Genomic DNA, 22,716 nt, shown 5'->3' with positions numbered 1-22,716 from the left:
TATCATGGAAAGTGAACATGTTTTTGACCGTCATCCGTGCGCCTTGGCCGGGCAGCGAAACACTGGGGTAAACGGCAATAAATCTTTACAAAACTCTTGGACAAATTGTGCTTTCCCGTCAGGAAGACAACAGGAGAGTAAACCTAAACATAAGAAGAGCAAATCCACATATAAACACATCCCGCACAGCGAGAAAGCGCCGCATCTCGTGCAGCAGCGGAACGCGCGTGAAAGACGCCGCGTCCAGGCGGTCAACACAGCATTTCTCCGATTACGTAAACACGTGCCTTTCGAACACAAACACAAACGACTTTCTAAAGTCAGGACTCTGAAAGTCGCGATTGATTACATCAAGCGGTTACAGCAGATGATTGATACACACGATTCGATGATGGTTCGGAATCCGAATCGGGGGTTCATCGCGCAGCGCAGAGGATTTGGTGGGGCCGGATCGCAACAGGTCCGAATGGTGGAACTCGCCACGGCAAAGGAGAACAATATTCGGTGGATTTCGCTGGGATCGGTAAGTATAATAATATGCTACTCTTTATTCCATTTAGTTGTTTTTTCTTCAAATACCCAATATATACTATGTACATGTACATATTTCATAGGCCCTTTTTAAGAACAAATTCGATTAACATGTACCATTCTCTTGTCAAATGATTTTATAAGTCGGTCTTTAACACCCGCGTATTCATCGTCTCGTTTCAGAATCACCGTGAGGAAGCACCCGAGGACGCCGGATCATACTGTATGTACAACCAATGCGATAGCTTCGGTCACGCTGCATAGGGAGCATGAAACGAAAGACAATGAGTAAACCTATTTCTAACAAAAAACTTTTACAATTATTTACTATCCGCGCCAACCTGTAATGACAGGTAATATTTATATTAGGGTTGATATCGAACATTTTAACAGTGCAAGGGGCCATGCCTAGTTTCGTATAACTCTCAGTGCGAGCAAAATGTTTGTGCCAAAATCGAAGAAAATCTGAACAAATTTGTCCAGTATGAATGGTATTACGATTTTAATACATTTGAAAATATTTTGGTGGTATCAGTTCCAACTCAAATATTTGGTGTATCACATAGCCAGCCCGGAGCTTTGATTAAAAGTGAGCGAAGTTATTGACCCCACTTATCACATCTGTATCTCCAGTGACGAAAACAACCTATAAAACAAAATGTTCTCTATCTGAAACCAACGAAGTTTTTTTCTTCTTAATGACTACATGTAATTGATCGACCACGTTTAAGGATGAGGCGGCCTCTGTTTAGAAAAAGGCGGTATCTTTGTTTAAGGACAAACCTGGCTAGCGAGCGGCACGCTCCGTGGTGCTGCTCGAGTCCCGCCGCTAACTCCCATCAGTCATCCTGCTACCAGCAGCCCAGCACTTCCCAATGCAAATGGTGTCCGCCTGCACGCGATATCGTCATCTTGAAGCTGAAGTGGTTATAGTTCTCTTTGGTTGATGGGCGTTTTGCAGCCGAGATCATTCGATTTATTTGGCAAAACTGCGTCTGGGTACCTTTCCGAAAGATTCCGTTCTACAATTGTAGAGAATTCTAAAACACATTAGTTACAATCTCGTTTCATAATCGATTATGTATCAGCCTCGTTTTTACCGATTAACACTCTCTAGATTTGGGTCGTTCATTTCCGTTATATTTCGTTCGATACCGTAGGAAAACCCACCGTGTATAGAAGTCCGTTCAATGTACTTGTGGTATTTTTCTCGATTGCAACTAAGACAAGACAGTGGTCAATAGTACCAATCTCTTTCAAAGAATAGAAGTTGAAACACAATGTGTAGTCAAGGAATATTGAAATGAAATGTATCTTTGACACATTGAAACTTCTTTATCACTTGTTTTTCATATTTTTTAATGTTGTATTCACACGTTTATACAGTGAAGATCGTTACATTTGTCAGAATGTGTTTGGGATGGGCCACTGCCCCAAACTAGCCAGACAAGTGCAGGTAGAACTCATGTCGAAATGGCGCCTCGAACACCGAACACGCTTTCATGCATCATCTCCTCCACGCATTTGGGCCGTCAGTCCGCCCATGAAGATAGCTTCATGGTCCGCCTTACTGGCAAGGCGTGTGGTGCCTCAGAACACCAAGTCGTTAATACCTGCGTCCGCGTCATCTCACAAGCCTTGGGCTATCCAAACGAGAGTCATCAGAAAAGTCGCCATTGTTTGTTTAAAGCAAAGTATAGTAATTTGTCCCTACTTGCTAGTTTATAAACATAATGAGCTTGACTTAGCATAATAAAAGCGGCATCCTATCTTTCGTTTTAGGACATAATTAAGCTAGTTCAATAGACCTGTTGAGTTAAAGCGGCGCTCTTGCGATTTTAAAGCGGCAATTTTGTCTTCATGGCCGACAGGTTTCGATGATCAGCTAGACGGACGAGTGACAATAAACGAAAACATGTTGACTAGATTTTTGTTTCATAGTTTATGGCTGATGACAGTGTTTGTTGGGATGATATTGAAAAGGTGTTGGTGATTGTTCGGAAAGGTACTCTTACAGCTCACGAGTAAAACCGCAAACAATCTAACTTGTGCTAACTTCCAGCGAATTTTTGATAACCGGCCACTCTGACCCAAGCTATCTTTATCCTAAAAGCATCCTAGTTATTTCCGACCATGATAATTAGGAAGTTCTTCAAAGCTTTGGCCGAACTCAAATATGACTTTGAGACGAGGGTACGATACTGTACAAAAACTAAAGATGTTGACATGCAGACGTGACTAGCAAAGGGGTTGCTATGTAACACCAGAGTCTTTGAAAGACTCTGGTGATCTAAGGGTCAATGTCATCGTTGTGATCCGCCATTGTGACATCGATAATATATCCGAATGCGGCTAATTAATTCGTTAGGTGAGCATTTTATTGAGGCGTGACAAGCGAAGCCAGGTCGTCTGCTGGTATGGGTGTGGCACCATAAACAGAGCAGGCGACACTCACCTCATGAATATTGATGGCGCACTCTTCACCAAGTGGAGGTATAATTTTCATGGTATCTCCCGGGGCGGAGGAGAGAAAGTAATGATAGTGAAGAAGCACACCATTCATAATTTCAAATTAAATATTCCGGAGTGTTCTATCATGGTGTTCGATCGCCTAAGATGTTGCCATGCCGAATAGCCAATGGGTCTTAATGGCAAATACCTTTCCACCTTTGTTCATAATTTATCTATCATGTGTCTTTGACAAAGTAAAAATGTATTTGGGATCTATGATTTGAATGCTGAAATGTGATACCACTCAATGGGATTTATAAGGGCTAGAGAACACCACGATCTTTTTTAATTATTGGGATTGGCTCCACAACAAACAGAGCAAGCTCCCTAAATTAAAAAATATATTTTCTCTGATGATTATACATGTTTCATATAAAACATGTCGAATCAATTGCAACAAGCATATACATACGCTACACGTACATGTAGGCCTACCTAAAACAATGTGAAAGCTGATACGGACGGTTCTTCTACATATTCCGTCAAAAATCCGTAAAAATGACGTGTAAGTTAACTAAAACTATGAATAATGATTTTTATAATAGCTCATGCCAAAACTCTTTTTCAGTAAGATACAAACTCGCGTTCGTAAAAGTACATTCGATCCGGAAATTAAACTCGATCGTAAAATATCAGTCACATGTTGTATCGAACACCTTTCCCGTCATTTCGGAAGATGACAATACGTTTATTAGATGAATTTATAGCTCAGATGCCCAAAAGATGCATCTGAATATCATTTGTAAACGCCAAGCTATTTTACGCTCGCGAAAGTATAGGAAATCAAATCCATGCAGTCGTAAAAACTAGTCATAACAAATCCGAAAGATAATAGATGCGCCGCTACAATCTGCTCTTTTAATAAATGAGTTTGTCTTAGGTTAACCAATTTTGTAGTTGGTCTTTTCAATCAATAACAAACCTTTCATGTTTCCTTGTTCTGCTGCGCGCGCATACCGCACGTCCATGTTTTATTTGATTTGATTCGTCGCAACGATCGTCTGCAATTACAGAGGTCACGTGCCCAGGCGAAAACATTTTGTATTTAATCATGGCGGCGTTTTGGTGCTTTTGTTTAAAAGCGTGACAAAGTTAGCAATAAAACTGGTGTGATATACTAGATAATCTATCACCCGGTCGTCCGTGCAGACTCTAGCAATATGGAAGCAGCAACGGAACGGAAATGGGCCGATTGCGCCGAACAATGCGGAACCCGCCGACTTCACGCGACTCTCCCTCCCGAAGATTACACAACCAGAAATCAACTAATTGCTATGATAATCACAAATTGTCACTCTTCCTCTGTTTATTTAGGGGCCCAATCCATTTTCTTTGCTGATTGTTAGTGTTGCAAGCGACAAGATACAGCGGCCCTGACGTCACGGTGCCGAAACTGCCCGTGGCACACGCGTTCGGTCTTGCTTTCCCGCCTTGGTAGAGATGCGCAGACGGCCGCCGAAGAGTCATGAAATATTCATAAGGATGTTACTGCGCTGGTAGCATGCCGCACGCAGGTCCCTTTCCCGGGACAAGTGAGAGTAAAATCCTGTCAAATGTCCTTCGCCGGAAACCTTCGGGTCATCTTCGGATGACTTGCATTTGAGCGTTTCCTGTCATCTGCTTCGTTTCACCTGCTTCCACCTTTTCGTTAAACCCGCCGCCATGTTTCCCCGCGGCCACATTTGATGACAACACGCCAGGGCGCACTCTAAAGACAAAGAATAATTACGATAGATAAAATGAAAGGAAATAGCAACTCCATGATGACGAATTGCATCCTGCATCATTTCATGAAGCACGTGCTGTCGCGGGCAATTCGTAACAGTTCCTATAGATGGCGTGCAGGGCAGTTTTCCTTGCAACCGAACTCCGACTTCACATCTATGCCTTGCATGAATACAACATGTCATTGTGTGCTTTCTGCGGGTGGCGGGGACTGAAGTTGATTCGTCTCTACCACATCCGGGACCTCATGGTGAAAGAATGCGCCGTGCCCGCTCGCTGGTTTTACAGAAAAAAGATAGATGGCGTTCCCTCTGAAGTCACCTGACAGTCATTCTCAAAAACAGACAGAAAATCCAGGCACCAGCTTCTATACCAGTTTGCTACCATCATGTCTCTCATGAAAACAACCGTCATCAAGAACATGTCCATAGTCTGACATATTGACCACGAAGGTTTTTGCATCTTATCAATATACACCCCGGTCACGTTTCATCAAGCTCATGCTCTGAGCGAGCGTAGCTATACATGTCGATTACAAAGCGCACGGCGGAAACTGCCCAGCTATATAATGTGCACGCTGACAACAAAGCCTTGTTTACATGCTGACCACAAAACTCATTCTGCACACGGCCTTCCTAATGTTCATGTTGACCACAAAAGCTCATGTTCCTTTAAACATACGAAATTTGAATTTGAATTTGATTTACCATATTATTAAAAATGGGCAACAACAATACACTCTATACAACTGTTTCAACGCGTTGTTTGAACAGTAATTTTCAAAAATCACGCCCGTTTATAAACAATAGGACATGTTGCATCTGAGAGAAGGCCCGGAGGTGGTCAGGTGGGTTGACGGTGGTTGGTGTCATATGACCAGTCCACCAGTGTAGGGTGGGCAAACAATTTATCAACAAAAATTTGAGACGAGACAGTGCCCAGATCGCAAACATGGTTTTGAATCGCAATGGTTTATACGTGTATTTGCAATACCTGATCGACTCCGTCAAATTTAGGTCTCCAACAAAAACGAGGTCCTGGGAACGCTAGGACAACAATAGAGGCAAGCAACACGTGGATGCCGACACACGACCGGCGTAACGTTCCCTGGCTCGTATAGAATATTCATCCCAGTGTTGACAGAGTTACACGTTTAAGACGTTCTCGCAAACACTGCCATTGTGGTCGTCTCGTTTTACGATCAAAAATGATTTTTTTTCCCTATTCTTCGAAATAATTTAGAAAAATGCAAATTTCTATACAGATATGATGAAAATAGACCCATGGATAATTTGAATTCACAGTGGAGACGCACTATTGACGAGTATCGTGTGCCTATGAAAGGAGACATAAACTATAGGAATTCTTCCTGAAGCAGAGTCTCAAAGAGTCTTTGTGATTCTGGGGCTCCCAACGAATGGAGCCACGCGACGACGCGGTGGCAAGAACGCTAGTTCTGTGTATCATGGGCGAGGGTTGCGTTAACCCTGTCTCGGGCAAGTTACAAAGACACCGTGTATCTGGATCTACGCCCAGCATGTTGCTCCAAACATATCTATCAAGACCTAAAGAGCTTCTCTAGGATCACAAATGTCCTGGCCAAAGGATATCTCTCAGATTTCGCAATCCGAACTAATGACGAAGTATATTGCGAGGTGCGATCATCATACTTTATTGTTTCGACTCGTGTTCATTAACACTAGGCTCGATGCCCACTGGCCAAGGTGGGGATGCCCGAGCAGCATCCTGAGTGCTAACTATGTTGTCAGCCGCTCCGTTAGCATTATGCTGCTGGGCTGAGATATCACCAAGAGTTGCATGGTCCACTTGTTGAGGTCATCGCAAACTGGGAAGTACTACAAATATTTTTAAATAGATTTCCTTGACAGTCGGTATTCCAATGCTGCGTCAATGATAAGGCCAGTGGAGTTTACTGGCTGCACCAACGTATTTATCAAAAGTTGTCCAGATGGAAAGGTCGCGAAATGAAACAAGCAGCTTCACCCCAGCAAGATACCATAAGCACTCTCCGCCGACTCGGCAAAACCATTGTTCCGATTCTCGCCGTCAACAGTGTATAAGGGAGCTTAAAATAACACACATTTGGTAATAAAACCAGATCTCACTGGTCCATGCCATTCATCATCTGTTTTTGTTTGAAAATCTTCGGATCATAATCACAGACCAACGAGGACAACACAAAAAGCCACGATGCAGTTATAATCTAGATATCTGTAATTTCATCGACACGACACGTGTGCCGATGCATTTACCAAGATGCAGAAACTGGGGGCGATATCTAGCTTCAACCACTATTTGAAAGCAGTCTGGTTTCTTCGAACGAGTTAAAAACCGTCAGTGCCTAATGGATAATTGCAACAAAATCACAGAGATAGTTTGAGAAATGAATGAATAAATTATAGGCTACCAAGAGAGCGAAGGAGCCATAACTTGTCTACAGACAAAGGGTAGAGGCAATTGAGGAATGATGAACTACAGTCCTAGCGTCCAATTTGTCTTGGCCTTCAGGCGATCAACAAAACTATCGGCGGCCATTTTCAATGCCACCTGTGGCGCGAGAAAGGGAAAGGTACACGCATAATTTCTCGACGCGATTTCTTCTGTCTCACCATCTGCCCTCTTGAAATTTGAGCGATCAGATTTTGAGAAATATGAAACGTATATTTCAGATAAATAAACTTTCTTTGGTTTGAGAAGGACCTGCACGGAACGCATGGTGCCGAGTTTGAATTGTTTGGCACCCCTATCAGATTTCAGAAACGCTTTAGGTGTTTGAAGGAAAAAATGGCCTTTGTGTGTTTTTAAAAAGCCATTCAACAGTTTGAGTGCAACTGTAACGTCGTGTTCATCGACAGCATCGCTTGATCCGTGTATAACTAAAATATGCTCCTGTTAATAATTACTTCCAACGAGTTTAAGTTAGTCAATGCTAAACTGTGCATGCCTCAACCGCATACAATTTACAGTAATATATCTTGCTAATTTGAAGTGACATTTAGTATTCATGCACTGCTGTAAACTGTTTTTTCCATTTAGACCCAGTTTTCATTCGACGTAGTCACATGTAGTTTGGCATGTTACCCGGTAACCAGAATTCTTTGTGGTCAAACACGCCTTTTTGAGATTCGGGCACTGGAAACAAACCGAGTGTTTGAAACCGCAAATTCACAGAAGCCACTCCACCCGACACACTCGCAACTGGGTGATATTCTTAAGTAGTATGTAAACGAGAAGTCAAACTTCAGAGAGGCAATTTATCAATCGATACGCCACAACAAAACCCGAGCCGAAGAAAGCCATTTGCGATGCTAAATATACCGCGAAATAATAATAAATCAAACTGTATCCGCATCTTGTGCAAATATGACAAACTTTTTTTGTTCTTTTTGAACTTTTCAAGGAGAGTCTTTGACTAATGTGTATAAATCATGATTTCGTGGCAGATCAACTAGTATAGCGCCGCAGAGAGAGAGAGCCTGCGAAGTGGCGGTTTAATCTTGACACGAGGTTAAACATAGCAACCCAACAGAATCACAAATGATGCGGACCTACATGTAATTGATTGAAAATCTCCCCTAATCTGGAATGCATGATTTTTCCATGATTATTATCAAATTATATGCGGAGCTAGTTACCTATTTACTCCTTCGATGCAACTTGGTTCAAAACATTTTGTGGTTTTTCTCCTCATGCCAGATGGATTTGTTTATTCTACACAACGACATTGTTGAAATGTACATGTATATTCATATTGTTTTGACGCAACTGGAACTTTTCCAAATTCAAGTTCAAGTAGCAAAATCAAAGGCGTTTCGGCTGTTTACACTTTAATGAAGAATAACTAAAACGTACAAATACAGCTGCTCTTTCGATTCTCATGCACTAACTCGATCTTGAAATTGACAACCGGTGCAAAGCTGATCGCTATTCTACATCGTAGTTATAAACAGATAGAAAAATAACATCTTCTTGCAAGACAGCGAGCGTAAAAAATCATACAGCGACTCCCATTTTCAAATCAGTTTTAAATTCTGAAGTGGTGAACAAAACTCGTGCTTTCCATTCCAAAAATTAAATTAAAAAATCCAACATTAATTTGGTTTGTAAGACGCTTTTTTTGAGTCTTTATGATACTTCCATTGAACAAAGGTCTAGTATAGGTATCAAGAATGAAAATATGACACTCTTTTTGATCTAAGCACAATCAAGAGTTTAAAAGCTCTTGAACCTATTTTCAATGAATACATATTTTTCCAAGTTGTGTAATTTTACCCCACCAGTACCGACTTGAGAAGTTTAATTACGGAACCGACTACCTATTGTTGACACAGTGTAGAGAAGGCAATCAATCAGACTAGAAAATTGTCTGAAATTTCCAAAAAAAGTGAAATTGTACTTTAAATCTGCGGTGACGGGAAAAAAGCAATGTTTTTGAAATTCGATTTTGTCGTATGCTTTCTTACAAACTCTTGCCATGAATGACGTCACATTACCAACAGCCAACCAGATGCCAGTAAATTTTACTTGCCAATCCTTCTGTGATGAATGGATTGATATGATTCATAAATGAAGATGATCATGAGATGATGATGACGATGACGATGACGACGACGATGATGGCAATGGCGATGATGATGGCAAATGATGATATAGGCCAAAATAATCATAGGCAAAACTGTTCATCAACTTTTGATACATGTTATTCCGCGATTACAACCGTGTAATCTACTGCGGTATTAACTGAATAAGAAAATAAAGGAAAGCTTCCTTTCATTGCTGCAACTTCGTGTAAATGGATGTCAACGGGACCCCCTGGATCTTGGGTACATGAGATATCTCAGGTCGCGTCCAAAGATAGTGACTTGAACTATCTTATCTCACCGCAGGTGGCGGGAAGGAACTCAGTGAGAAAAAAAACGCTCGTGCGCTGTCACGCGGACAATTGTTGCATGATCGATCCCCGCGTCATCTGCCTATTGTTTTGACAAAAGCCCTTGATATTCAATTGGTGGCCCCGAACAATGGTGAGCCAATGAAAACGCGTGATTTGTGGTCTAAGTACACTAGATGAGGATGGTGGATGATATTCAATCGTGCTTCGTATTGTCATGGAGTAATTGATGACAGTAGGGCGCGTTCTGTTGGAGATGGGCGACTCCTGGTCCATCAAAAGCAAGTTTATTTGTTTTACAAGCTAAACCAGAAAGAACGAAAAGTTCATGTTCCCTTGTATTCCAACGTCCCACTTGAGAGTTTGTCTCCAATCAAGGAAATAACTGCATTAATTGAGAGGGTTTTCTTGAGTGTGCTGTTTCTGGCGGCCATGTTGCTTGATGTCAAACTGCCCAAGTCACATTTGTTTGATTTAGGCATAAGGTAAATCTGCCGAAGTCCCAAGTTTGACTTAGCATTAGACACTCACCAGAGCGAACGCAGACACAGATACTCAGTTAACTTTAGTACCGCAGTGAATAGTGTCGGTCCAATATCATAGACGCCATGCAGAATCTGAAAGGATGAACAAAATTGACCCATCCTCTTGCTAAGGATAGACCCAAACAACAATAAACGCAGACTCCATTCCGTTTTTTTTTACTTATCAAGAGACTCTCAGTGATACATGGATAAGGCGACCAATATCCGTGCTCACACTGCTAGGAATACAAGCGAATTGTGAAACGTCTTTGAACGAACTACTATGGGGTGCAATAATGACACTAATGATAGTCTCACCGCTAGAGAGTCTGTGAAGTTGATTATAATTTGATGAAATGCTTCTGATGAGGTAAACCCGCGCAGTGGTTTTGTTCACGGCACGAGTGGACCCACGGCACTCCCTCTACAGACTGCGGTGCAGGTCTGTGTTACGCATTGGAGCGCCCGAACCGTGGGAACAGGCGACCAGAGCGAATTGCTAGGGAGACGGAAGCAACTGGTTGGAAAGTGCACTACCATTTCATCGGAATTAACTCCGGGAAATACTCTCCCGGGGGTGACTTACGAGGGTGCTGATCGGCCGCGGAGATTTTGATGCAACTCTCAGTTATAGGATTTGAGTAACCTGATAGTTTAGCGTACGTTACGTCTAGGGTAACCGAGTTCTTTGTGATTGAGAGTTTGACTATCACGTCCCGAGGAGTCATAAATAATAAGCTAAATCTCATAAAAGGCCTTTTCATTATTGATTGACCTGAATGCGGCGAGATTCTGGTGTTGTATTGTTGATTATGTATGCAGTGCGTGTAAAGCGCCCGGCGTGTCTCCTAACCGGGCCTTTCAAAATGTCACCTCTATTTATCAACCACTCTGGATTTGGCGATGGATGCCATCGGGGGTCGTACTCGACACGGGCGCGGCGCTGATTGGTCGAATGCACGCGTCAGGCGCGCGAGTGTTTGACAGGGGTACAATGGTGGGACGGAGCCCAGGACTGGTGAGGACGAGAGGCAATATTTAAGGTCCTCTCTCGGACAAAAGGGTGTTATTCTATATGCGGTAACTTGGATAATAGCTCCTCCGAACAGCTGAACACAAGGTGTTTTGGCAACGAGAAAAGTGTACCGTACGAACAACGGGAAATATTCTGCGCTGGACTAGTACCCACGGAATCTAAATGTCATGGCGTACAGCATGACGGCGGCTACCAGCACCGTGAAGACGCAGGATATGCTAAGTCTGGCGCTGACGCACATTACTGATAATGCTTTTTCCTTTGACAGATCCGCTCATCTGACACCACACATCTTCGTCACTACGGACGCCAGTGACATTGGGTGTAGCGGCGCAGGCAGCACCGGGTCCACACCCGTAGCAACGCCATCACCTCATCAGAAACCTGTCAAAAAGATCCGCAGCGGTCAAACGGAGTTATTACGATGTAAACGAAGACTGGACTTTAATCAAAACGAAAACTCGAGTCTGAATCTGAATCTGAACTTTGGCGGTGTTGGGAAGTCGCAGCCGCCTGCGACAGTGGCGCGGCGGAATGAGCGCGAGAGAAACCGCGTGCGATTAATAAACATGACGTTTGCGACACTCCGGCAGCATCTGCCCGGGATGAAATCAAGTGGGCAGCAGAAAAACAAGAAGATGAGCAAGGTGGACACTTTAAAATCTGCTATTGACTATATTAAACAGCTTCAGCAGATGTTAGATGAGAATGATGCTGTGAATGCAGCGTTTGGTAACAGTATCATCACGAACGCCACGTTGTCTCCGCTCTATGCCTCTGCTATGTCATCGTCATCGGCGCTGTCGCCTGGCGCCTCCTCCGCTACATCACATGATTCAGGGTCAGCTTCTGAGACGGAGATCTTCCATCCGGAAGACGAAGATCTCTTAGACTTCGCAAGTTGGTTTCAGTGAAATCGGTAAGTAAAACACTACTTTATCACAAAATTTCTTTTTTCTCAAGAATGCAAGGATATACCATAGTCCATGCAGGGGAGGTGCAGTTCCGAACAATTCCAATGGTTTCTCTTGAAGGAATAACCAGTAAGTAAAGAGTGATACCTCTCCAATCTTCATATCGTTCATAATAACTGTCCTAACTTTGTGTTAGCTTAACAATTGGCGTGAAATCTACTGGGCCAAGTTGCTCTATCAGTCAATCGGCGTTAGAGATAAATGCCAGCGTTAGCTCAAATCAGTAACGTTATAACTAACGCCGACGTCACTGCTAACGCCGATTTAAGTGAACAACCGTGCTCGTAGTGTCGAAACCTGTTGATCCCTCGATCGTTTCTGATAAAAGTTATCGATCACATGTTAATCATTCAGTGAAAGAAATTAGGAAAATGTTCATAAGATATGTTGGAATCAGTGTCGAATCCTGGCCACAAAACGAAATGAAAGTGTCGACTCACTGTCGACAGTCTGACCGAGGATTCGCAATGACTGCATGAGTCTGTCTCGTGTCAGGCTAAACTTTACAACGTCCGATTGTCGGAATGACTTGTTGTCAGAAGCCACTTATAAAGCCATCGTGCTTTTCCTCTCGTAAGGGGATTCTGGATTGGAGATTATTGTTGGTGTAGTGGCAAAAAACGTCCTGTGAAATCTCACCATGGTCTCGTTATGAGAACTTCCCTTTAAGAACGCCTGACTTTGAAAAGATACCATTGAGTCGGATTTGATAATCCTACTTCGTGTAACAGGGTTATCCATGTCACTAGGTGCGCTCGTTGCTAAGGGTTTCTGCGCATGGCAATCACAGAAAATTTGGGTGCTCGCCTTGAGAGATGAAGTACCTCTCAGAGACATTCCTTTGTGCCACTTTCACCCAACAACATCTTCATCAACTGTAGCTCACATATATAGGGATGGAGGGAAATGGGTCTTGGGCAAGTTTGTTAACAGTCACTTGCACCAACGGCATTCCCAATTTCAGGATTCGGTAATGTCTAAAATCTCTCCAACAAGAAATGTTCCGATTGGTTAAAATAGTCCCGCGGCAATATAATTCAGTCGCCTGATTGGAAAACATGCCGGAAGTCTCAAATTCCGATGGGATGGCTGAAAATGCCTCCAATATGTTGCCAACATGCACGAACGCACCTTTTGGAATTTCATAACAAAACTCATCATGGTCCTTAGCAAATCCATTAGAAAGTGCATCAACGATGAACGCAGTCTGCCGTAAAGTTACTCGGTCAACAAAGAGGGGTGTAAAATCTGATGAGCGCATCATAAAAACATTGATTAAACTGCAACTATGAAAAGACCCGTCATCTGGAAATGTTCGTGGCAATAAGGTGTTGAATGTGGAGGTTTACTCCGAACATGTCCTATAGTGACGGATATTTTTGTTGATCAGCGGTGTTTGCGCAAATGTTCGCACTCGTAGTTGTTCGCGCTATGTAGTTTAACGCTGGTCTTATCAAAATAGTTTGCCTGTTAATGACCAACTTATAACTGAGATATTGCCCTACGGAACTCGTATTTCTTCTCCTGTAGAATTCCGCTTTACTTCTAGCGCATTAGAGCACATGACGTGCTGAACTTGGGGATTCCATGAGACCAAGGCAAGTTCTACGACCTCTGGTGACCTACAGTAGGTTTATAGCAAATGTGAACGACCGCCAATACTTCTGCGCACATGAAAATTGTCATGTGCAGAGCCATTAGTGACACTGGAGCAGGCGCTTTTTTCAATGTGTCATATTTTGTTCAAAATCAGGATAAAAAATGGTCTGCAGACTAGTTGTTGTTTCCACGTGGTTGCACCAGGAACCAAAGATTCGTCACTGTCAAGTATTCTCCGATGACCGAGTCTACCTTTGAAGTTGACAACAATGAACAGATTTCTTGACCTGGTTCTGGAGAGTTGTGTGCGCTCGGGTGAGCATTACATTGCGGACGTGACGTGTGTTCCTAATGTTGTCATTCTCAATGTAATGAATGGCTCGTCTGCTGCAAAGTTCGGATCACGTGTCGCAGGAAACCATCACCAATAAACAACTCCAAGATATAAAAAAGTTGACCATAAACCTTTCGTGAACATTGGCCATCATTATATCAAACTAGCTTTGTTGATATTATTAGAAAATGATTTGTTAGATTAAAAAGTCGCTTCTATGGTAACTGAATTCGAATCCACAGGTTGCTATTCTGCTTACAAATCATCTGGGGAGTCGGCCCCGATCCGAGCTGAGCTTTTTTTACAATTTAGGATTTCAAACGTTGGTCGATTGTGATGAAATCGAATTAGCCTCAAATTTGGCAAGTCGCCAACCAACAGCAAAGAAACACAGTGTGACGGAAAAACAAGTACCTCTTGAGTGTTAGTCCTGGTGCGATAGATTAAGACCGATTTTGTCATTAATGTCGCTAATTTTGACATTAATCTCACAACGTGACTTGACAGTAGCCCGTTGTTCTTTGGCATTGTTTCAAGGTTCTTTCACAGCGGTTTTTCGACCAGGCAAGTCGCCCCAAGCAAATTCAAGCACGAATCCTGTGCCCAAATATCCTTGACAATATTAAGACATGTGTCGTTTTTCACAGAGTTAGCAGTTCTAACGATAGTTGTAAAGATACGACAGAGTACTAATGTCCCGGACTAACGTGTCCTATTTTGCGGGCGGGGGTTAAGATTTAGACACCTCAATCCGCACCACCCATTTGCCAGGACCAAAAAAGCAGTCAGCTGACTCTATGATAGAAGACTTTGCAAGTCATTGTCCAAGCACTTCCAGAGTTATTTACAACATTTTCACAATAAATTACACTTAAAATATCAGCACACGTACCATTCAAACTGGACTAAAAGCAACTGGTCGACCATATTGAAAGATATTTAACCAATGGTACTATATCATAGAACACAAAAGAACAAAGACGCAATCTAACGCGAAATCATGTTGTTGACCTATTTCCATCAATAGAGTATACTGCTTCTCAGGTCCAAGATACCGCCCCGAAAATGCAATACGTTCCAGAAGGTCAAATAAATGCAGACTGTGTGTTGAATAGAGCTAGAATTTGTGGTACAAATGTTTTGTGTTTAAAAAAAGCGGATGCGTAAGGTAATATGGTACAATTAGTATCGTCAGTACAAGTAATATCGTGACCTCTTTGTGTACTGCCAGCTCTTTTCTACACATTAGAGCTTTTACAGCTGCACCACCTACCCTTCTACGAGAGATAATATGAAGTGTTGTGATCTCCTCCAAAAATAAAAAAGGTCGTCCGGTATGCCGTGTCCCGGTGTGCCAGCGGATATAGTCCCCCTGGAGTCATAGTCCGGTAGCATTGTATTTGATCAATTAAGCAGCATGATCTATTGTACCGCTAACCCTAACCAAAACATTTAGCAATGCGGGCTATTGCTACACGGACTATCAGCCGTAGGACTACTATCCCTTGCACACCGGTTTCTTCATTTCCTATTACCATTTTGAGATGCCCTGTGCTATCCATAATAACGGAAGGTCAAAAGGTAGAAAGGTAGTACATGTATGCTGTTAGAATACCCGTGGGTAAAATTATGGGAAGGTTGCTTTTCACACTCCTGGCTATTCGTGGGTTTTGTAAACTTGTGACTTCCTTCAATTTATCCCACGCAAACGAGTTATCAAAGAAAAAAAATTATAGCGTTTTAATAACTAGCCTAGGTGTTGATTAATGATGCGAAACCTTGCCCCATCCCGCCACCCACGGCCAACTCCCGGACCCCACCATTTACCTGATTGACATCCTCAGCTTCAAGGCACTTTACTCTGCGCTTCCTGGTCGTATAAGAAATGTGTGCGACAGAAGGAGCATAATGCGACTCAAAATCTTCCAACGCGACTCAATCGCGAGCGATAAACCAAATATCACGAGATCACGCAAGAATGCGCGTGGTGTTAGCGAGCTGATTCTTCCCCTGGTTAGTGATTTTTCATGGACAATTTTTGCTCAAAATCCAAACTTTTGTATGAAGTCTAACAACTTATACATTGTGGACAAATATTCAGGCTATATTTCCTTATAAACATTCAGGCTATATCTATATCATAATACTATAAGGCGGCTCGACAAAGTGCCATTTGGGCGTAGTGTTTCGCATCGAAACTTTGCACGTTTGCAGGTGATAAGTCATCCTGATGCAACGTTATGTTTAATTTCGGAAATTTACTTCAGCGGAGCAGTAGTGAGGGATTTTTAATCGGACACTGTCAATTCTCCTTACCACTCACAGAAGCTAAGTCATTGCTGTTTAGTTATGCAGGGGCTTAATCAATTACCTGCACTCCCTGTGGGGTGTCTAACATTACCTGTTGAACAGCTGGCTGTAGGGGGATGATTGGAACAGCCTGTACCTGTTGACCTGCTGAACCAAGGTTAATGTTATTTTCAATCCACGATTGCAGGTCACCTGATCTTCGAGATTTCGCGGGGAAAGAAATTGTAAACAAACGCATGTGTGCAGTTCAAATGTACACAAAAATGAATTTTTGGTACTTTTGGTTGCTGGATTTGGGTTTTCCCGCAGTAAGGAACTGGGGTCAAATTGGTGGTCTATTGTTTATGGGTGCTATGTTAGCCAGAGCTAGCCCTTGATTATGAGGGGATTTTCAAATGAAGGTTACCATGGTCTGTTTATGTGCTCACCACACGTTTCAATACTTGATGTATCTGAAGAGGCACTCTGAACTTGGCATGGCCTTATCAAGGAGCTGCTCACGATACTGAACTTCTAGCTTGCCTTTCGACTAAGTGCCTTGCCCGAGATCATGCTACATGTAGGAGGAGCATGCATTGTAAAGTTATAGTACATGCAGTGATAGTGCAATTGGTCCGAACCATTTGGAGGCCGACATGTGAAGGCCTATCTGGGTTCTCCTTCTTCATCTCCGTATAAAAAGGGGCATATTGCTGACTAAGGAACGAGGCATATTCACATTGCCTCAGTCATCATCTCTATCAGACCAATTGATATACTTTTATATGGACGCATACAGCACGCCACAGGGTCCGAGTCTGTGGACAAATGGTTGGTTTAATTTGTCTCTTCAATATTGCTCCTTTGATATTGCATTAGATTTTCATTGCAATTCAATCTATTCAAGGTATAGCCCATTTGAACCTGCCTGCGCCACGGGTATAGTGCTAGTTTCCTTATATTGTGGAACGGGTACATTTCACTTTTAAATTCTTTTGACCGGTAGGTGTGTCGAGCCAAGGAATCTCAACACGTCCAGTCAATATCTTTTTGGCTTACCCGTTGAACAAATAATCTAGTCAGTGGAATCGTCCCGATCCGTAGTTAGACCTTAACGTTTGTTTTTCGAGGAACTCCTGGTTGGTAAAGCTCGGTAGGGTGAACCCTGGCCTGCGAAATCACTGCAACGATGATCAATGATTCTAAAATACCTTGGTACCGTAAAGTCAACTTTTAAATGGAAAATGCATAAGCCTCGTTCTGAGAGTGGAGTGTTTTGGACACGCAACCAAGATGCTCTACCAAAGTTCCCTCGGGTTGCACTAAAATGTGGAACCATGCACACAGCTCACTTCAGAAGTTTGAGGCTCTCAAAACACTGCTTCAAACACAAATCAGCCAAGGAAGCATCAACCACCCTAAGTTTTTTAATGAGCACCACACATATTTGCTGAGAAAAACGCTCCAAATAGCCCATTTGCGCGGATTTTAGCGTCACTTGAGCGAGCCGATCCGGACTTCCTATACGCGCTGCCGTAACATAATGTAAACAACGGCGCTACCGGCGCTCCGGGCAGGCGATGGATGGAATTTGCCAAATTCGCACATATTCAAGTTATTTCGTGGCCTATCTTTTTAAGTTCGAGGTATTTTAGAATAGAAATTGAACCCTCGGCTTCGGACCTTGGTTGAGTTACCAAGACACTCTCGGGTGGAGCTAAAATTTCGTCCAAACCCTCGCCTGTCGGCTCGGGTTTGGACTGTATTTTAGCTCCACCCTCGAGTGTCTTGGTAACTCAACCAAGGTCCTCCGCCTCGGGTTCAATTCCTTAAACTACATGAACACGTACACATGCATATTAATACCAAATGGTAATCAATTTGAAATACATTTGTCGGCCAATCCTTTTAGTGGTCCAACCCCTATCAAATATAACCATTGTATCTTAAATTTATAAGTGGTGTTCCAATACAGATATGAATAACGTTCCATTTGTTAATGTTTTCCTACCAACGACAATGATGTGACTACGTGGACAGTCAAACTCGAGTTCCAACGGATGCCAAACGTGTGGCAAACTTGCATGGCTCTTAAGATCGGTTTCCTCTTATAACAAGGCGTGGAAAAAACAGAACTGTCCAATCCCAAAACATGTTCAACTACCAACTTTCACATTAGATGTTAATGAGGGTGCGCTAGCCAAAATAGTGAGAGTTTTTTCGGGTGCTCGGAGAACAGACTAATTGTTATTAATTAGACTGTAATGATTGGCAGCACACTCAATTAAGGAGTGTGCGACACGACCAGGAGAGGGAGTGGACCTTGTTAAGCACAGAATCTCGGTAACACCTGCTTTGGATTGGCCGCCCCGGGACACTTCTCCAGAAAAAAAACGCTCTTTTTTTCCCTTTGCCCTGATGGTACTTTTGCTTCGTGAGTGGACTGTCGCTATGTCCCGTGGATGCTTGGTGCAACCTGATGCAGTGGTTCGGTTAATGCAGCTAGTCTTCCTCCAAGAGAGCATACAATTCATGTTAACAAAACTGTGGAAAGAATGCCATATTTTATTTCATGCTGAATGGCCTTGGACGACAATATTCAGGAACGGACTTAGATGGGTGTAACTAGAGTATCTAAGTCTATTAAAACATGTTGTTTTCGTTGTAGACACGTAGATTGTTTTCACGGTCAGCCATGTTGGAGGGCAGAACAATGATTTGTCATGCCTGATTTAACTGACTGAAATGATGTCATGGTCATTTGTACATGCTTTCTTTTGTCTGTCTCTCAAGCATGGCAGGTGATGACGTCACGTGAAAGCACTCTCAGTATGCAGTCCATGTTTTCGTTCTCAAAAATTCTCAATTTCAAGTTAAAATTTCAAGTTTTGGACAAAAGAACTTCGTCATACTGATGGTAATACGTACATCCTTATGGTTGCATGCACGAGCTCAAAATTATTGACATTTACCAACAGTGTTTTAATTAAGATAAGATGACGAATTTATGAATAAATTACGGTACTACGATTGTCATTACACAAAGGCAATAGCATTCATCGAACACACATTTATTGTTGCTATGTTTGGAATATCAACAATGGAAGGACCACGCCTTCCCTTCAAAACATAAAAAGAGAAGAAAAATTATTATCGCTTCGTTGAGCGGAGGTGTGCATCCCCGGCGTGCATGGTGCTCGCTTTGCGACATTAGGCAGGCAACCCTTTGCATACATTTCACGTAGGACTTGTCATGACACCACAGACTTTCTTAATTCGTCGGCGTTACCTGCCTTATCCCTACTCTCGCGACAAGGAGTTACTGCCGTAGCCAAAATCGAGTTTATTTCTTCAGAAGAAAGAGGTTTGGGTCACGAAGTATCAAATGAAGGGTATTTCGAAATGCTTTGCAGAGCATAGGCCTAACAACTAAAACTCTTGATTTCTTGAATGTCGACAACATTGCATGTTCAGGAACTCCACTTCAGTCTCAGGTTTATTCCATTCAGATTGAGGAACCCGTGTCTGATATTATATAAATCTTAAAAGTCAATTTGATATCAATGTATCGTTATGTATGCTTTCAGGTCCATCACAAGCGTTGCCATGGAAGCGACACCCAGCATCACCTGCCTTTTCTGGTCGCAAATATTCATCATGGATGCTGTTGCCGTGGAAACGAAACTTGAGAATCCATCGAGGAGACATAAACATTGTGCGAGGTTGGCCGGATTAAATCATTTGTGACAATTTGAATTCATGATTGAATCAGGTGATAAACACCACGAGTGCACCTGATATAGTATATCTTAGCCTCGATTTACTAGCAAGGGGGGGCACGGTTATAGACGGCAAGTTGACGCAACTGGTTGAATTGTGTTAAGATTTAAGTGTTCGATGTAAATATGAAAGAAATGAAAAGTATTCTGTGAATAACTGCTTTTAGATGAAAACTATATTATCATGTGCGTTATTTAAATGTAGCTGCTTAAGAGAGGCTTAATCAAATATTTTTATACGATATTAGGCCGTTTCTGATTTGAATTACTGGGATAAAGCTTTAACCGACTCGTCGGACTGTATATACATGTAGGCGCTTGTTTATTTTGTGTGTTACCATAATTTAATTAGCTTGATAACTAGTTGTAATTAATCTGACCTTCTTTGCCATACGTAACAGTCGTGTTGATTGGGAGTTTTTGCACAGTTCCCGAAACGCCCGAACGAACGCCTACCCGATTGTTTTACGTGGAGATCAGGACGACTAACAATGGCAAAGACGCTCGCGTTGGCGTTTCGGCGACTTAGCAAAAACTTACTTCACGGATGTATAGCACCATATCCGTGCTTATATGTGTAACCTGTTCTTGTACTTGCATACTTCGTCATTAACAGTACTCCTAATGGAGTTCCAAAGATCTATACCCGTCGAGCAAAATGTTAACATCTGAAAATGACAATGAAAATTCTGATACAGTGGAACCCGAGTAACACGACCACTCATGGACCGAGGTGGAATGGTGGCGTTACCGGGGTAATAGCGGGTTGGTCGCGTTGCCGGGCTGGTCGCCGACCGGGGTTCCACTGTTCTTTATTTTCCCGACTTACGAGTACTCGTACACGTATAGGTGCACGCACACGTATGGTTTCTTAACCTCGCTACTGCTTCTTGATCTGCTGCTGCTGCTCCTGCTGATATTACTGTTTGGTTATTCATATATTTAATGCTTGTTTGCTAAGGCTAAAATTATTTATTATCCATTTGTTGTTTGCTTATGATTTTATTTTCAAGTGAGAAATTAATTGTTCCGCTTTGATAAAAATTGCACGTGGAATGTTAAAACTTTACACAACAGCTCGGTAAAACTCGGCATGTGTCGATATTTTAAACAACATTGTTGAAAAAGACATGAAAATCTTCAAGTCAGTTTAAAATTTTGAATTTTGAGCAAAAGATCTTGGCCTTACAGAGATGCTGTCCGGTTTCGCTTTTGTAATGTGTTATTACATAACTGCTGCAAGGTACATAGCTTTAATTCTGCTAACTGCTGTATTTTGGTGATCTTCGGTACTGTATTAAATGATTATCCGGTTCTGTGTGTGTAGGCTATGTTGATAATCTGGGAATTCCTCTGGATAAAACGCAACGATAGTAATAATCTATGAGCATTTCGCCTGAACCAGACATTTCATAAATTTTCATCTAAAAACCTCCCCTTCCGTTTTTGACCATTGCGCCTTATTCGAAGGAATCTCCAGTATTTGTGTGTTAGATTAGAAGAACACATCACATTTTTATACCTATGACATCTTTATTTAATTGTTATGAGACTATAAATCTCAAACATACCGGTTTCAATGTCGAACATCGAACAATGTTTTATTTGTTTCAGATCATGTTTCACAGCCTTCTCCTTCTCCATACAGGTTTCCCTCTCTTTACTCCTCTTAACCCACCTTTTAATACGATAATTACCATTGCAGTTTTAAGTATCGAGTAAAGTACTGTTACGTGTATATAAACAGTAGTGTACACAATTTACTTCAGGAGGGAACTTAGGCCTCATAAGCCAGTCAGGGGTTGGGGCAAAAGTCGCCTCCCAGCCAGCTTTTAGTCAGAGTAGATACCATGATTGTACATGTATACACCATGGCCCGTAGAATAGGCCTTTCAGCAGTATTGGTTTTCTTTGCGCGCTGAATGATCGATGGACTGATCCGTCTTCTAAGAATTGGCAACAGAATCGAAATGAAGAGGCCTACGAGTATGATGTAGTTTACCCGGCAAATGCCATATTTATTATAAACCAGCTTCCTTTATTCTATTGAGTGCATTTCGTAATTTATTGTACGCCATATGATATTTTGTCGAATAAAAGATTATTGTTTGTAAATTGACGACATTCTTCAATTTTTCGAATGTGCCCGTCGTTCTGACAGTCGTCAGTGTCGCCACCTGTCAAACAGAATCGGAAGTGACTAGTATTATCCATACCTTCGCCTCAAAAAGGTTCCCAGGAAGAAAATAGACTGGTGTGCAAATGGGGACTATAGCGCAAAGTGCCAAGATGCCAAACCAAGATGCTACTTATTTCCTATTTCTCATTCCCGACTCTACTTATACTGTGGCTACAAAACACCAGAGACCAGAACGATACCGCCAATATTAGCTATGTTCACAGACTCCCTCACTGTCAACGCCCTGCAAGCCCTACAGCGCCATCTAACAGCAAATTTTCGAATAACCGGAACCGACAGTCTGGAGAAGCACCGCCTGCCAC

The 22,716-nt window shown here is 42.3% G+C and overlaps 2 protein-coding genes across 2 annotated transcripts; both read left to right on the top strand.

Moving 5' to 3' along the window:
* The first annotated feature begins 4 nt into the window (after positions 1 to 4).
* LOC135488613 (basic helix-loop-helix transcription factor scleraxis-like) lies at positions 5 to 795 on the top strand. Its single transcript, XM_064773257.1, has 2 exons — positions 5 to 523; positions 715 to 795. Exons 1-2 carry the CDS (start codon positions 5 to 7, stop codon positions 793 to 795), a joined length of 600 nt encoding a protein of 199 aa, XP_064629327.1.
* A 10,450-nt stretch (positions 796 to 11,245) lies between these two features.
* LOC135487948 (achaete-scute homolog 1-like) lies at positions 11,246 to 22,329 on the top strand. The gene is made up of 2 exons (XM_064772255.1): positions 11,246 to 12,158; positions 20,023 to 22,329. Exon 1 carries the CDS (start codon positions 11,407 to 11,409, stop codon positions 12,151 to 12,153), a length of 747 nt encoding a protein of 248 aa, XP_064628325.1. The 5' UTR covers positions 11,246 to 11,406; the 3' UTR covers positions 12,154 to 12,158; positions 20,023 to 22,329.
* Positions 22,330 to 22,716: the final 387 nt, after the last annotated feature.

This window comes from Lineus longissimus, chromosome 5, assembly GCF_910592395.1.
Source record: "Lineus longissimus chromosome 5, tnLinLong1.2, whole genome shotgun sequence".
NCBI classification, from domain to species: Eukaryota; Metazoa; Nemertea; class Pilidiophora; order Heteronemertea; family Lineidae; genus Lineus; species Lineus longissimus.
This window is presented reverse-complemented; position numbering and strand designations above follow the sequence as displayed.

Excerpts from the sequence above, each read along its gene's own strand:
- LOC135488613 (XM_064773257.1), top strand. The coding sequence starts at position 5 with ATGGAAAGTGAACATGTTTTTGACCGTCATCCGTGCGCCTTGGCCGGG. Across the intron at positions 524-714 it reads GGTGGATTTCGCTGGGATCG|AATCACCGTGAGGAAGCACC; the intron begins GTAAGTATAATA and ends GTCTCGTTTCAG.
- LOC135487948 (XM_064772255.1), top strand. The coding sequence starts at position 11,407 with ATGGCGTACAGCATGACGGCGGCTACCAGCACCGTGAAGACGCAGGAT.